The sequence below is a fragment of the Acipenser ruthenus genome, chromosome 21 (genome assembly GCF_902713425.1).
Source record: "Acipenser ruthenus chromosome 21, fAciRut3.2 maternal haplotype, whole genome shotgun sequence".
NCBI classification, from domain to species: domain Eukaryota; kingdom Metazoa; phylum Chordata; class Actinopteri; order Acipenseriformes; family Acipenseridae; genus Acipenser; species Acipenser ruthenus.
Window position 1 is genome coordinate 21849550 of NC_081209.1, and position 16488 is coordinate 21866037.

The window sequence follows — 16488 nt, forward strand, 5'->3', positions numbered from 1 at the left end:
TTTTAGAAAATTTTCCCCAAAAAGTGTGCTTTTATTTTATATTTAATATCATTATACAATGTTTTATTTTACTTTATATAAGGTATATATTTAACACGTCTCAAAATAAAATGTGTAAAATAGGTGAGGCACTACCAAATGTATTATTCTCATAACTTTAAAACAAAATAAAATACATAATGCAATAATCTCCCCAAGGTTAATTTATCATTGAGTTTTTCAAACCTTCAGTTTAACAAAAAAAAAAAACACCTATTTTTAAAGTTAATGTTGCCACACATTTTGTAAAGAGCTTTTGGTTTGCAAAATAAATATATTCTAGAGTGAAAATAATCCCTTTCTAAATATGGCACTCCGCTATTTCACAAATTGCTACTGCCTGCATAATATAAAAAGATACCTACTGCCTATGATATGTATCTTACATTTTCTTTGCATCTTGGTTTTTTTTTTTTTTTACAGTAGCACCTGTATACTCCTGAAGTTTGTCATCTAACATGCAAAAAAAAAAAAAAAAACAAAAAAAAAAAACAAAACAGTACCCTGCCTCCCACCCCACATAATGTATAGAAAGTACAAAAAATCATTCACTGGGTTTAAAGAAACAATGTGTGTTGATATATAGTGACAAATTTGCTCCTTTTTTGTCAAAACTATTCAGAAATAAAGTCTCTTTAAAAATGCACAGCCCAAGCATTTATTTCTAGGAATGCAACATGAACAGATTCTTCTTTCATTGCAAATAAAATATTCATACTAGAGCAAAAAAAAAAAATCATAATTATAATAAAAAATAATAAACATCATCATGCCCTATGTTGCAAAATAACCCAATACAAAATGTAGACAGCATTAAATTTAAATATCAGTTTGTATCTATACTAGTGTTCCTCTCCTTTGGCTTGCCATAGGAAGAGCTGCCCCTATCCCCGGGCCTCTGTCCTGTGTCGGAGATCCAGAGAACATGGAATGGTGTAATATACAACTGTATTCATGGTGCAATTTCAAAGGCTTTTCTGTCTTTTCCAGGGGTTTCATGGCAAGCGAGGTGCAATAGTGGGAGTGAACACAAGCTTTCACAGATTGTTCAGTTCCAGAAGAGTCTGATCCAGCATCTGGTGCATATTGAGGTTCTCTTCTTTAGCCTGTGCCAGTTTCTCTGTTAGATCAGCAAGTAAAACATATTATAAATCAACTGGGGGGGGGGGGGGGGGGGAAACAAAAACAACAACAACTGCACAAGCTGCCTTTAAAAGGCATCTTCCAAGAAGCAAAAAGCATGCAGGGCTCACGTCTCCTGATACGTTCAATTTACAGCAGTCTTCAGTCAATAGGCTACAATTAAAACAATGGAGTGTTTTTTTTTGGTTTGTTTTTTTTAAATGGAGGTTTTCTGCTGGTATAACATAATTTTTTTCAATTAACGTTATCACATTTTACATGCACACTTAATAAAGTAGTACCATGAACATACACTTTGAGTAACATCTATTCTGGTGCAGTCATAACCCAGAATCATTCAGTGCATACAACAAACATACATTACTGTTTATTTCAGACCTACGACAAGTTCAAATCGGTTAGACATGCGAAATTCAAATCCAGAAATTTGTCAAGACATGATTACCTGGTATTCAATTTTGTTTGCTAATTATAAAGCTCTGATTGAACAACATTTTGAAGGCTTTTTTGGTTTTCTACAGTGCTCTCAAACTAGTTCATTATGTAGTATTCAGTTGTGAGAATGTTATGCATGTATATATTATATACAACTTTATAATATATCTTTTTTTACTTCACACCAGTGGTCACATTAGCTCAAGGTCATACACTGTACAACAAATACAAGTTAACATATAACCAGGCTACTCTTAATCCTCATTCAAGGCCAGTTTTAGTTCATTAGTAAGAACATGTTTTTTCTCAAGTTGCTGGTAGAGCCGATCTGCAGTCAGTAAGCAGGTTAAGAGAAAGAAGAGAGAAAAAGAATCAGAAAAGTGTTAAGCAAAAGACACAATAGCATGCAATTGGGGAAACTGTTAAGACTCTCACTGCAAACCAGTAACAGTTGAAATGCCATACTACACCTTTTTTGCAGAGGAATAGCAGTCCAGAGAAGAACGGGTGATCTGGTAGCTTAAGCTTTTTTATTTTAGATAACCAAGGTCAAACTAGATTCAGAATGCAGACCCCATTATCCTTTTAGCACTCAAATAGCATATTATGAGCAATATTAGGTCTCAACCATCACAGTATGGAAATAGAACTTCACTTAAACAAACTGATGTAAATGAATAAATTACACTTAGCAGCGATAACCTGATGGGGTATAAGCCGTCAAACTGAGGCAACTCCATATGTCACAAACCTAAGGGGTCCACTCCTGATTGCTTTAATCTGAATTGAACTGCACTATGTATCAGTGTATTTACAGTGTGTATAAACGGAAAACCTCAAGTTAAATATGGCAACTTTCAGCAAAATTGAAACTTTTATAAAATACAATTGTTCAAACAATGTAAGGATATTTCCGGTACTGGGTGGCAGAGCATGGGTGACAGCTTTACAAACCTGCATTAAACTAGGGATAAAAGAAGCAAAACCAGTCCAAACTAATCCCAGCTGCTGTTTGGCAACACAGCATTTGTGGATGATTGAATCAAGATAAAGTGCAGTTTTTCTTTAAGGGTCTTGTGTACACAACAAACAGTTTCCCTTTGAGTTTTAAGCACCACAATCATGTTGAATTTTACATGGAAATATATTCCCTTGCTGTTGGGCTACTGCATTCTCCCACAGCCTTGTAGGCTCTGAATTTGTTGACAGTCCAGTTTGTTTGCATTACTCAGAGAAGATTGAAGGGACACAAACTTCCTTGCCCCTTGAAATCTGTTTCCTAGCTTGACACTCTGTGAAAAAACACATACTATTGGAAGTAGTAGATGGTTTGTTTAAACTAAAAACATTTCACAAGAAACATCGACAGACCTTGTTTATTCAACATGGCCTTACAAGGTCTGAAAGCCAAACAGACCAATTATTGCGCAGCAAAGCTCTAGAATTTCCTGCTTGACTAAGTGAATTCCGTTGGGATGGCTTTCTCCCGTCATTGGAAGTGTAGATTGTAGAATAAACTATGCCGAGATAGGCAAAACACTGCAGTCTATATCAGTACAGTGAAATGATTTCTATATTAAGGACAAAATAAAGACCTACTGCACTGCTCAAAGGCAAATTTCACTACCTGTTTCACTTTGCAAATTTCTGATGCAAATCTATTGAGGATATGTGGCTGTGGGTACCTGGGGTTTGTGTGTAAAATACATACACAAATAAATAAATAAATAAATAAATAAATAAATAAATACAGACTCACACAAAAGCATCTATGATGTCTACATATCATAACCAACATTGCTGAATCCTATTCATACCACACAAGACAAAATGAGCCAGCAAAAAAGATTAATCCCTGATGATTCTGAAAGCATACGTTCTTAGTTTATTAGAGCATCTTAACAATAATATAGCATAGAGAAAGAGAGAGAGAAAACAATAGATACAGAGTTCATAGAGATAGAAGGAAGTTTATTTTACATAGAGCAAAATGATTTCAAAGGGTCTGTACAAGAGAAGGAATACATGACAATGACTGCTAAATTGTGAAACAGGGTGCTAATATGGGTAGAAGCACAGAAAGGATGGAGAAAGGGGTTAAGAACTTGAGAAACGCTGGAGAGAGCAGAATGAGGGCAATTCTGCCTGCTGGAGACGTCTTTGGTGTTTTGCAGGGTAAACAATTTATCTGTGTGAAAAATAAGGTGAACAAAAGCATGAAGGGATAGCCTCAAAAATAATCTGCCAGCAAAGCAAAAAAAAATAATAAAGCAAAGCAACTGATTGATAGCATAGAACCAAAGCAGGGCATTGCTAATTAAATAAACTGTTTTGGCCAACAATAATCTATCATGGTAAAAAAGTGCAGTGATTCATTCTTATTGTGCCTGAAAATCTGAGTGTTACCAAATTCATTAACTTTGTAATGATATTCTAAATCTCTCACTCTCCAGTTCATTGCCAATCAGTTTCTATCCGATCGATTTTCTTTCTGCCTATTCCTGTATTGTTTAGGGATGCAGGGTTTTTAGCATAGATCTGCATGCAAAGACTTGTCTTTCTAATGCTGCTGGCTGCATGCGTCTCCCTTCTAGTAGGACAGAACAAATGGACACTGGCTCCAGTAGCATATACCAGGGGGTTGAACTTATAACAACTTAAACTTGACCAATCAGCATTACTTGGGTGCTCCAATCAGTTTAAGTATTCACAGGCAAAGGCATAACAGCAGAACACAAAAAAAGAAAACCAAGCAGTGGCTTAACGCATGCAACTCTGCGGGAGGCTTTGCTTTGCTCTCCAGATCTGGGAAACCGAAGGCTTCGATCAACCAGCCCTTGTGGGTAACAGTTAGTGGAATAAACAAGTCAATTCTGTTAAAAGTTCAAAGAAAAGGGTAACATATTGCAGAGGGAAAAGAGATAGAAACAAGTTATGAACCCGTTTAAAATGTCTTTCATTCACGCATTTGATGGGTTACCATCTGTAGATGGGGGTCTCTTTTTAGCATGCAGGGTTCTGAAGTGAGATAACCCAATAGCTTTAAAAAAGAGGTTGTTTTCTGAAGCAATCAAGGATGGGAATAAAACTTAAAGTTTGAGTCAATACAGGTGTCACTACTGCGGATTAGGCAAACTTTAAAAAGATCACAAAGTTTTATTTCCCTCCTCGAAGTACCAGAGTGAACAGTTCCACAATACAAACATACTGGATTTTTTGACAAACAAAGCAATTAACCATTTGATAATTATACAAAAGGTTAGAAAAGAATTTAGTCCATTTGACTTCTGTTTACCAAGTAACGGAACCAATGCGTATGCCATACCCACTCGTGTATCAATCATTTCACTTGATAGTCCAAATACTGCTTTATGGGCAGTAGTGACAAGAAAAAATAAATACAAAATATGTGACGTCATTGTCTATATTTTCTTTCAATATCTTATTCCAAAACTCATTACTACCATATGGGGGAATCAAACTTACTTTAGCAGGGTATGGCATTAATGCAGTAATAGTCTCTATTGAAGTGACAGTATTTGGCAAAATAATATGGAGCGCAAAAATAATTACCCAAGTTATCATATTTGTTCTCCAGCATTATTGTTCCATACAGTCCACCAAACAGAGGTTATTTAATACTGTGAAATACTCAGTGCAAATGCTGTACTTTCCTTCCATATGAAAAAGAAAACGCAGCAACCGAAAGATATTTCCAGTTCTCCCAAACGCAAACCAAAAACAATGGTCCATTAGATGTTGTATAAACAGAAGTGAAAATAAGGATATAGATAGGCTGGTGAAGGTATGTGCAAGGTAGTACAGGAGGCCATGAAGGTACAGAAGCAAGCAGGCACACAGTAGGAGATTTACATTGAAGTCATGTCGTTGAGAGCGTGGTCCAGCTCCTCGCTGATTGCTTTGTACTTCAGTTTCTGAGCGTACAACTCATCTACAGGGGGTGCAGCGCAAGGCAGAGGGTGAGAAGAGGAGGGAGATGGAGTGATCAGGTGATGGAGGATGAAGGCAGGGACAGACCACCCAACCCAGCAGGAAGTGTGACAGAGCACAGCAGGAAAGGTGACAGCCAACCAGAAAACAGTGGAGAAAAGGAAAGAAAAAAAGACGGGCAAACAATTAACAAGGAACCGAATGGAGCTTAGTACAGTATAAGGTTATCCTTGGAATGCTCCACACACCACCAAGTCAGGAAGAGAACAACTTTTTTTTTTTTTTTTTAACTGATCAGAAGCTTAACTGAACTGAACATGGATCTTTACATAGAACATTTTCTAGACAAGCCTAACAAAAAAACAGGCACTAGAACGGCAACAAGTATCAGCACATCGGCCAGAATTATAGACTTTTGAGTGAGTAAGCCCTTAACTAGAACACACCTAAAGCTATGGAGATTACTTTAGATTTGTGATGAAACACTAAATAGAAAACGCATTCGAGAAGTGTACAATTGGCTGAAATAAGCCACAAACAGCAACTGGTGCACATCACAAATGTTTTCAGTTTGCCACAATGTCCAAGGCACAAACCGAATTGTACACATATAATTAAATTCTCATTGCTGCCCTATCCATTACAGTTTGACATCAATGGTTCCATTCATAGACAGATGGCGCTCATCTCTTTTGAACATGTGCCACTGATATATTTTGAACTAATTTCTAAATGAACACCCCTACAAACAGAGAGCATTAAATAATGACAATATGGGAAAGCTCGCTAAAGAAGTTATTTTGAAATGGAAACAGGAAAAGTAAATAGAAGTACTGGTCTGGATTGAATAGGCAAGAACACTAGTTTTATAAAATGATGCATTTGATCATTTAAAACAGTTTAAAACAAGAAAGCCATGTAAAAGTCATACCTTCCAAGTCATCAATGCTCTTCTCAAGCTTGGCAACGGTCCTCTCAGCGAACTCAGCACGGGTCTCAGCCTGCAATGGTAGAGAGGCTTGAGCACTGGCCCCTTCACAACGCCACAAAGCAAAATCAAGAAGGAACATCTAATGAAATGTTAATGCTGCGCTATCCATCACTCACCTCCTTCAGTTTGTCAGTGAGGACCTTGATCTCCTCCTCATACTTGTCTTCCTTCTGTGAGTACTGTGGGTAGATTGCATAGGACATTTTAGAATGAGACGCAAACCAGTGCTTCAAACAACTACTAGAACTAGGGTGTTGATCGGACTGACTTTTTTTTGTAACTACCTCGTTTTTTGCTTTGTTTCTTATTAGCTGTACTATTCGGAAACATCTGTGCAGATCACATTCTGTTAAACCAGCTTAATAAATAACTGATAAAACATACTGAAAAATGATTGTTTACCTTAACTTGCTTATGACTGTGTATTTTAAAGTTATGGTAAAACATGATAAAGTGACCGATAGATGAAAACATGATTTTAAACAGGTCTGTTTTAATTGTCTAAAGTGTGTCGGATCTTAAAAAGAAACCCCTTAACCATGTCCCATTGTGGTTTAGCAATTTTAATTAGCAGTTCAATTAACCGCTAGTGGGGGAATAAATTGCAGTATTGTAATATTATAGAATTATTTAAATCTGTCGTTTAGATCATCAGAACAGAGCCCTATTTTAGGTTACAGATGTAGCTTCTTGGTATCAGACTGGTTGAATGGGTCACTGGCCTACCTTCTCGGCCTGTGCCTCCAGTGACTTCAGGTTGTTGGTCACAGTTTTCAATTCTTCTTCAAGCTCAGCACATTTGCTGTTATTTTAGAAACAGATTGAAGAATGGACGGATGGAGGCAGAAGTAGAGAATGATTGGAAAGACAGACAGAGAGACAGAATGCACAAAACAGAAACAGGAAAAGTGGAAGAGAGAAAAAAAGGAGGGGAAAAAATTAACTAAAAATACAGAGAACAAGAGGGGGCCTGAAAGTAGCGGACGGCAGCAAGGTTATGACAATTCTGTTCATTCAAATCGGTTTGAATACCATGCGCCTGCATTTCATAGATCCTTGGTCAGGCAAATTTCCATTTAGAGAGGAAAACAAAAAAAGTGAAATGAAGGTGCGAGCAGGAAAGGAAGCAGTGAAGATTCATCCAAAATGTGAAAGCGTAGATGCAGTTAGGATGGACAGCTTTCATTAGTAACTGTACCTTTTCCTCCCCAGCAATTTTTGACTTAAAGATATGTTCAAGTGTTCTTAGCTCTTGGTCCGCAATCTTGACTCGGCTGTTAGTGAATATATGCAATGCACAAGGCCGTACAAAAGAAAAAAATGAGCATGCAACAATTTTTTTTTTAATATATATATTACATGCAGTTAAAACAAAGTGCAACTGTATGACAAACGACAGTGTTTAAAATGTAATCTGAGAAACATTTCTGTGTGCAAATAAACCATAGAAATGCAAACAAACATTATGTGGGTGAATTGCAATATTAGACATGCTTGATGTTATTTAGCCAAACATAAAAGCTTTGTGTTGAAGAAAAAAAGCTCTTACCCTTCTGACAGCTCAGCACGCTCCTCAGTACGCTCCAGATCACTCTCAATGATCACCAGCTTACGTGCAACCTTTAGGTAAAGCACAGGCAAAGGTCAGCTTTATAGTGAGGATTACCGTCACCACATCGTACTTGAACATGGGCTACTAGAAATGGAAACATGTGCCAATCACTGGGCAGAAAGAAACTAATCAATCCAAATGATACATATTTAAGCAGACAGCACTTTGCTTCTGATTAAAATAAAAATGAAGTGGGAAGCTCAGTGTTAAATTACAGCAAGGGATTTTTAAATGTCTAAAAGGGTCGCTTACTTATTGATTTGGTGGGGTCTGTGTACACCCCAAAATCAAATTTGGGAGACTAGATCTAAGCAGAGATCCAAAATTATACCAACAGGTTTTGTCAAGTTTTTACAATTTCAGTTTTGATTTCCCCATACAAGAGAAGGTCAGTCAGTCAGTCATCCTCCGCCAGCCACATGATAAAAACTCACCTCTTCATATTTGCGGTCAGCCTCCTCAGCAATGTGCTTGGCCTCTTTAAGCTGGATCTCCTGCAGCTCCATCTTCTCCTCATCCTTCAGGGCTCTGTTCTCAATAACCTTCATGCCTCTATAATAAAGAAAGCAGTAAAGTTAGGAAGGATAGATTACAAACGCTACTGTTACACAACAAAATCACTTGATCCTATATGCATAGCGCAAGCGACCAAAACATTACTCTCAACACTGCAGACCTATATACAGGTCTAAGAAAGATAACTCGGTAAACTAACCTAAACTACACATTCTAGTATTTATTTTCAGTATTAAAAATACATTGAAACTATTCAATTATTGCTGCAAAGAGTCAATGGGAAGAAGTGGCTTCTTTCTACAACAGCATCACTGAAAAATTACTTTTATCATTGCAAATGACAGTTAGGAGTTTTGACATACATTATGTTTTTCACTCCATGTATCGTAGGCAGGGGTACCTGTTTTTTTTTACTGAAGTGTTATAAACTGTGTATACAAAAGAAAATTATTCAGTCATTCTGCCACTCTGCAATGCTTTAATGAGCACTAGTTGTCAGCCAATAGAAGGGTTGCATTACCTCCTAAGTATTGGGCACCACTGTCAACATTAAAACCATCAGAATGCTGCAGGTTCACAGGGGCAAAGTGCCACACTAACTTTGTAATCCCCCTCTACAGTGGTAACACCCTTACAATGAAACTGCGCTGATGATAAGCACGATCACTGATAGCCATCAGCTGCTGCACTCTATGTCACTCCATCACGGAGAGCTGGGAGCCCCACCTTCCCTGCCAGAGCTATCTGGGTAAATGTAGAAGGGGGGATTTCTCTTTACACACCTCTCACTCTCATCAGCTGCCTTCTCAGCCTCCTCCAGCTTCTGCAGGGCAGTGGCCAGTCGCTCCTGAGCACGATCCAACTCCTCCTCAACCAGCTGGATGCGTCTGTTCAGGGAAGCTACATCAGCCTCAGCCTAGACCAAGAAGGGAAGCAGCACCACATAAAACTCCTGCTGTGCTAGATTTGTCATCAGGATCCTCTGCACAGAGCCTGGGTGGACTTGTCACACTGTACATGTTAAATACATCAGATCACTCTCCAGTATGGTAAGTTTTGGTGTATCAGGGAACACATCTAATTTGTTTAATGAATTAAAATAGGTAACGTGATCTGTTAATGGTACAACTCAGGTGCACAGGAATGAAAAGTTATGGTACACTGGGTGGCGATTATGAATGCATGGACCTAAACTAATAATGATGTTAAAGGCCAAAATAAAGTTCAACACAAAGATATACAGATTCTATCCTGTTGTTCACAAAACTGAATCTAAGCAGTCAGATTCATAACCCTTTTTACATATGCAAAACATAGGGCTACTGGTTTGTGTGCTGGCATAGTGTAGTTTTGCTTCGCTCCTCAAAAAAAAAAAAATCTATTGAGTCCAGAAAGCATAGAAACCAATCATAAACACATGTTTTACTGTAAGTAAAACAAATCGCCCTTAAATCAGAGAAAGGGGTTCCAAACTCCTACTCCTCTGCTGAAAGTGAGAGTGTTCTTGACTAGTATAATTCAGCCCAGATGTAGACTTTTCTGAAATAAAAATATATTTATTGAGTTCTGGAGGTTTTTACAGAGAAGCTACACTGTTCTTTAGTCTTAATTTTAACTTGCATTCCAACCAAACTTCCCTTGAAGAGTAGAAGTTGAGTATTCTTTGTATAAATTCTCAATTTTAAAAAGTTTGAAACTAACAAATTAGTGGTCCATGTGTATATGGTAGAATTTGACTGTACTTTCGGGCTAGTGAAGTAAATGACTCAAAATAAAACTAGCCCGATGGTTTATTTTTAGTAGCTAGGAAACAATAAGACAACTTTGTACAGCACTAGACCAATGCTATGCTGCAGTATCAAATAAGCAAATAAGGTTTTGTGACATTTTTGTTTGTTTTACAAGCATGACGCATGATTACTGTAATATAGATGCATATAAATGAAAGAACTAATAATGAGCAAAGGTCTAGCTAGTATTTCCTAACTTTTTCACTAACTCTGCTAAACTATAATTTTGGCTTGCCCTAGCTGCTCTACCCATACAACACTGCTTCACCAAGTACTTATCTCCTTATAAGGAAATTTAAAAAGCAGTGGTGGGAAATCAAGTGGCCCCCTGTTCTAAGATAAACAGACTTTTCTTACATATAAGGCTGTGTCGGAGTACAGCATCCCTATCTCAGAGTTCCATCCCGACACTACTTTCATAACCCTTGTCATTCTTCATTAAGATGAAACATGTTAGCTGTCCATTGTTTAGAGTCTGTCTATCACAGCAGCTGGGATTTGTATTAATGTGATTAATTTGTGAAATCAGCACATTTCATTATGATTAATATTTTTTTTTTGTAATAAAGTAGTGGTTGCACGTCATGAGTTAAGCATCACAGGAATGATGAAGACAAAAAACATTCATTCCGTCACCCATGGCTTGCACATGCCTTACAAGGAGATCATCTTCATATTTCTGTAGTAGTATTTGTCATGCAGGAAGTATGCAAACTGCCCTTCCTTTATAACACCCAGAGTGAATTCTGGGTGAGGTGTTTTACAATCCAAAATGATTCAATGTAGATTTCCTAACTGCTGCCTAACAAATACCACATCACACAGTGAAAGGAATTACCTCCGAGATATTGGATCATCAGAAACAGGAACATTTGTCCCTGTTATTCAACTAATAAAACCAGCTTAACCACAAGAAGACAGTCTCGGGTTAATCATTTTTATAGGTGTGAAAAATGCCAAGCAGTGTCATTTAAAAACATAATTATACAACATTCCTGAAATTCCAAACAGATATCAGTAGATTTGCAATAAAACTGTACATGTAATGAAGTGATGTGTGTAACCTGTCACAGTTGTTTTGTGTCTTATTTCCTACTAAAACACACACTTTCAAAGTCCAAAATCTGTGTCTATATCTGTGTAGCAGTACACTCAATCAGATTAACTGACTATGTAGCAGGCCTCCTACAGTTAGAAAGCTCACCTAACAAAATCTGTGTGTACATAAGAATCACTTTGTCCTAGGTGAGAAGGCCTAGATAGAGGTGACAAGCTAGTTTCCTGTTCGCTGTTTACAGTCATAATTTTGCTTTCTCTTTGCCAAAGCTTGCACTGAGGACAAAGACAATAGTTACAACCTTGCTGCACAGCGTACAAGGCTGCCAGTTTGATGACAGTTGTTAGGTGGGCAACTGCACATCATACCAGGCATGATTTAATCGTCCACCTGCTGCTAACGCCTAGTATCTACTACATGATACTGTCTTTAAAAAAGAAAAGCAACACCGATTCATTTAAACTATATAGTGCTTAAGCTTAGGTTAAATACATTTGCTGTTCTATTTTATTTAAGTATGACTGTTGTCATAATAGCAATGCATGATACACAAAAAAGCTCGCCTTAAAACAAAAGTATCCACATAAACAAATATTGCCTGTAATAACATTATCATAGTTCATATTATCATCCATACATGGCCAAACCCGTCCTAATTGAACTCATATACACAAGCTTACAGACTCTCTGGCTTTTCTTTCCAAATCCAGCTCTTTTTGCAGCCGCTCAGCTTTGTCTTCTGCAGAATCTGCCTGTCCCTGCAGGCTCTTTATTTTCCTTTTTACGGCTTCAAGAGACGTTAAACCGGACATAATTGTAATAGCGGTGTATTCGATAATCTATGCTAGTTAAGACTCAATGTTTTAAGACACAGAGCGTACGTAGTAACGCCACAACGTTGTTCAGCAGCTATAGCTGCCTAGATCTGCTAGAATGAGACTTCCGGTACTCAGAGCAGAACGTCAGCGCTGCTCTGAGTACCGGAAGTAACCTTGTTTTCATTACAGAGACTTGATGAGGAAACCAAATATATGGTGGCAACTTTGTCATGACACTTTGCCTATTTCCGATAACGTCATCTCCGCGTGTGTAAGCCGACCTAAAAATCGTCTGATAATAAAAGTGAAAAACATCATTATTTAAAAAAAAAAAAAAGTCCACGCCCAGCATTCCTATAGCGCATTTCAGTGTCTAAGTATTGACTGCCACCTGCTGGCAAATGTGAAGCATTACGCCACAACTAAACAGCCAATCAGAAAAGTTAAGATATTACTTTCAAAGTCTACCTTTCCCTTTACTTGGGTTATTTTGGTATTATTGAAAAAGTATTTTACTGCATATACTGTTTAGTTAGGTTTAGCAAACTTAATTATTTTAACAATATAAAAACAAAAGTTTATATGCCCATTATTATTATTATTATTATTATTATTATTATTATTATTATTATTATTGTCGATATCGTTTGAATCAAAACACAAGTAGCCTATAAACCAGAACTAAGAAATCACATGGAAATACGTTGAGAGGTGACAGAACATTGTGTCAATGGCAGACGCAGTTTCTTTCTTTTGCCAGCAAGAGTTGCTGCGCTACAGAAAAGAAGTGTCTCATGAAGGGGAGGACATCAATGCTACAGTAACAGCAGAGTCTGCAGCAGCAACAGTAGGACTCTACAAGTACTTGAAGACTTTACAGAAACCTGCTCCTGACAACTGATTAACACGTGTTGTTGAGATTGCTATTTTTAAGGATGAAATCACAAAAATCTTGTCTGGGTTAGGGAAAACAGTCTAAAATAAAACTACAGCTGTGAAAAGCAAAAATCGATTTCATTGTATTTAAAGAACTGTATATTAATCGACCGCATGCAGTTCCTAGTTACAACGCCTTGTACATTTACAGTGCAGTTATTATTATTGTGATGGAAAAGACTAGAAACACTACCATTATTATTATGTCTACAAACGTACATTCTGAGTTCTGTTTTCCTATGTCAAACCTATACATAAATAGTTAGCATAGTTTTCCTTATAAGGAGTATCTTCTACTGAACTACAGATCTCCATTCTACATATGGCAGACGGTGAGATTTAGCCAACTGTAAATTAGTACTATATGTCTCGCTTTTTGTATAGACGAGGATCTGCAATTATTGCAGAATACCTCAGCGATCATGTGATCTGTCAGTTATTCACAGGTTAACAGTTTAGCAGTCCAACAATAATTTGAATGGAATATCTCAATTATGACATATGCTTCTTCAATTGCAAGGGGTTGAAACTATGTGAATAGGGGTCGAGGTTTAAATGTTAAACATGAGGGACATTCCTTTTTAACTGCAGTGCGCTTTGGGTGTCTTAAATTATTGGAGGCAGAAGACAAGGGGTCGCTCTAACTTTACCATATAAAGCACTGCGCTATATATATCCACCAGCTTCTCGAGACTGCACAGTTAGCAGATTTCATCTTCCAGCCTGGGTCTCCGTTCTGGAGATGTATCTTTTACTTGGCATGCATGAATATAAGCGTATATTATTTGAAGTAAACCAATTCCCCGGGGTTATTAATAAGGGGGGGGGGGGGGGGGGGGGGGGGACTAATTATTTAACACATTTTCTTTTCCCATTTGTGAGTGAAACGTGATTTAAAATGACAAGCATCTCGATTTACGACACACCAGACATATCAAAACAAAACCCTTTCAGTTTTACAAAGTCGCTGTTTAACCTGCTTAACCAGGTGAATTTGACAGGTATGCTACTAAAATGGAGTGCAGGTGTTACAGGCTTGTTGTGAAGCAGTGAAAAGCAGGAAAGGTGGGTGTGAGTGCCTGTACTTACATCGGTGGCTTTCTTCTCGGCCAGTTCCAGTTTCTCCTGGGCATCTTTCAATGCCTCAGAGTATTTGTCCAGCTCATCTTCAGTTCCCTTGAGCTTTTTCTGCAGAGCCACCAGCTCATCGTCAAGCTGATGTTTTTATTTTTATTTTTTTTTTTTTTAGAGGTTCAATAAAGATGTAGGGTGTGCAGCAGGAGACAGGGAGCGTGAGCGCGCACAGAGAGAGCGCGCGGAGGCACAGACAGAAAAGAGAAAGAAAAAAAGAGACAAGCAGTTAGAAAAGATGTTTCTGGATAACCAAATACCTTTGTGGCGTTTTCGTCAGAACTTAGCAATTTTTCTTCAGCAGACTGGAACCCCTCGAGCAGTCTATCTCTGTCGTCTTCGGTAACACGTAATTTCTTTTCCAATTCATTAATTTCATCCTCTAACTAGATATGTATATAAAATGAAAGACTTGCTCAGACAATTATACATGAATAACGCGAATTCATCATTATGATTAGTTAAAAGGCTGTCTACTAACATATTGAAATCAACACTGTCTAAATGTATTAATTTACAGAAACGCACATCATGTAAACGTATTTGTAATACAATGCAACAGTGCTATCCCTACAAACTACATACCTTAAAGATATGTATCTTATACGATAAAAAAATGTTTTCTGAGTTCACTTGTATCTGATTGCCATACAACTGCAATAAACTCATTCATTCACTGATCTTTATTCTTTTCCTGTTGCCTTTCTTTAAATCTACAGGTTGTATCCATTACAACTTCCTTTAAAATATTCCATATATGAGAAAGTATATAACCAAATCTCTTTAGATTCTTTAAAACAAATCATATTGCACGATTCCTTAATTTGTATATCAAGGTCTTCGGAATACTGTACTAATAATCCATATTGCAGAGCTGCTCCGTTAGGACTTTAAGCATTGTTTCAAAACACCGGGGCGCGTTTTTTTTTAAGGCAGACCTGTTTGCTCCTGTCCTCGGCTGCCTTCTTGTCTGACTCAGCCTGCTCAGCTCTGTCCAAGGCATTTTCCTTGTCGAGCTTGAGCATCTGCATCTTCTTCTTGATGGCATCCATGGCGGTTTAGTGTTTGTGTGCACAAAGTGCCTCCAAAAGAAACTAAAATGAAGAGGGTGGCCGGACAGAGGCTAAGAGCGACCGTGCTGTACTGAACGCTGAGCTGAAGTGCAAGCTCTCTGTGGATGTACCCTCTCAAATATGTACTTTCGCTGGGGGATGATTGAATTCCTTTGGTCATCCAATGCTTTTTTGGAAGCGGTTTCTCCTTGCCCCTACCCCTAGCCCTATCTTTTTTATGGATCTGTCAGGCGATTCGCTGTTCCCAAACATTTGACCGCTTATAGGACTATATATGGGATCCGAGGGGCAAGCAGGCAACCCCCACTAAGAAGTACGTTCCTATTTCTAAACACAGAAACTAAGTTAAACCGCTGGAAGACATTGCAGTGGGAGATATCAAGGCGTTGAAGTTAAGGAATAAGAAAAGTTTTTCTTAAAGCGTTAGACTTAGCAGCTTTTTTGACAGCTGCCGTTTAACTGGTTAGGACCATTAAACCAATTCTTGTTTGGTTAAGACTGACTTCAGTTAGACTCCTTTCCTTTGATGACTAAACTAGAAAAAAATAATAATAGCATATCTCAAGTATATTATTATTATTATTATTATTATTATTATTATTATTATTATTATTATTATTATTATTTTGCCTAAGGTACTGTTTATATGAATTTACAAAATGTTATCAAATACATCTTTATCGACTATTTCACTTTCTTTTTTTAAATTTAAACTAATAATAAAATAACGGATTGTTTGTGTGTTAAATTGTGTCAGCGCCCAGACCGATGTATAGCACGTATTTACTAAATTAACTTTTTTTTGTCACATTATTTCCAAATGATCTATGCCTAGGCACAACACAATAACAACCACAAAACAGCACCTTAGAAGTCATCATCAATACAGTAATGTGATATGTGTGTATTTTCTCGGTTCAATAATGCTTTGTCAGAGCAGTGCAAAGTAGTACTTAAACCCATTAGCAATTAGTGTACTCCTGAGAGCCCACATTC

The 16488-nt window shown here is 37.5% G+C and overlaps 1 protein-coding gene across 10 annotated transcripts; it reads right to left on the bottom strand.

Annotated features, from left to right (window-relative positions):
* Positions 1–15606, bottom strand: LOC117428394 (tropomyosin alpha-1 chain). 10 transcript variants are annotated; one of them, XM_034047355.3, is made up of 10 exons: positions 15358–15606; positions 14680–14805; positions 14378–14503; positions 9470–9603; positions 8606–8723; positions 8109–8179; positions 7286–7361; positions 6676–6738; positions 6500–6569; positions 1–1159 (listed from the first exon to the last, which is right to left on the bottom strand). In XM_034047355.3, exons 1-10 carry the CDS (start codon positions 15469–15471, stop codon positions 1077–1079), a joined length of 981 nt encoding a protein of 326 aa, XP_033903246.1. In that variant the 5' UTR covers positions 15472–15606; the 3' UTR covers positions 1–1076. The 10 variants fall into 10 exon arrangements, with proteins under 10 accessions (XP_033903246.1, XP_034757916.1, XP_033903240.1 ...); XM_058995043.1 differs by lacking the exons at positions 1–1159; positions 14378–14503 and adding exons at positions 3568–3805; positions 5491–5569 and having other exon boundaries at positions 15358–15605; XM_034047347.3 differs by lacking the exons at positions 1–1159; positions 14680–14805 and adding exons at positions 3568–3805; positions 5491–5569 and having other exon boundaries at positions 15358–15603.
* Between the last annotated feature and the right edge of the window lie 882 nt (positions 15607–16488).

Bases quoted from the DNA above. Each gene is read 5' to 3' on its own strand.
- LOC117428394 (XM_034047355.3), bottom strand. From the start codon at position 15,471: ATGGATGCCATCAAGAAGAAGATGCAGATGCTCAAGCTCGACAAGGAA. The intron at 9,604-14,377 runs GTAAGTACAGGC...TTCTTGGTCTAG, and splicing joins CCGAGAAGAAAGCCACCGAT to GCTGAGGCTGATGTAGCTTC. The intron at 8,180-8,605 runs GTGAGTTTTTAT...CTTTACCTAAAG, and splicing joins CTGACCGCAAATATGAAGAG to GTTGCACGTAAGCTGGTGAT.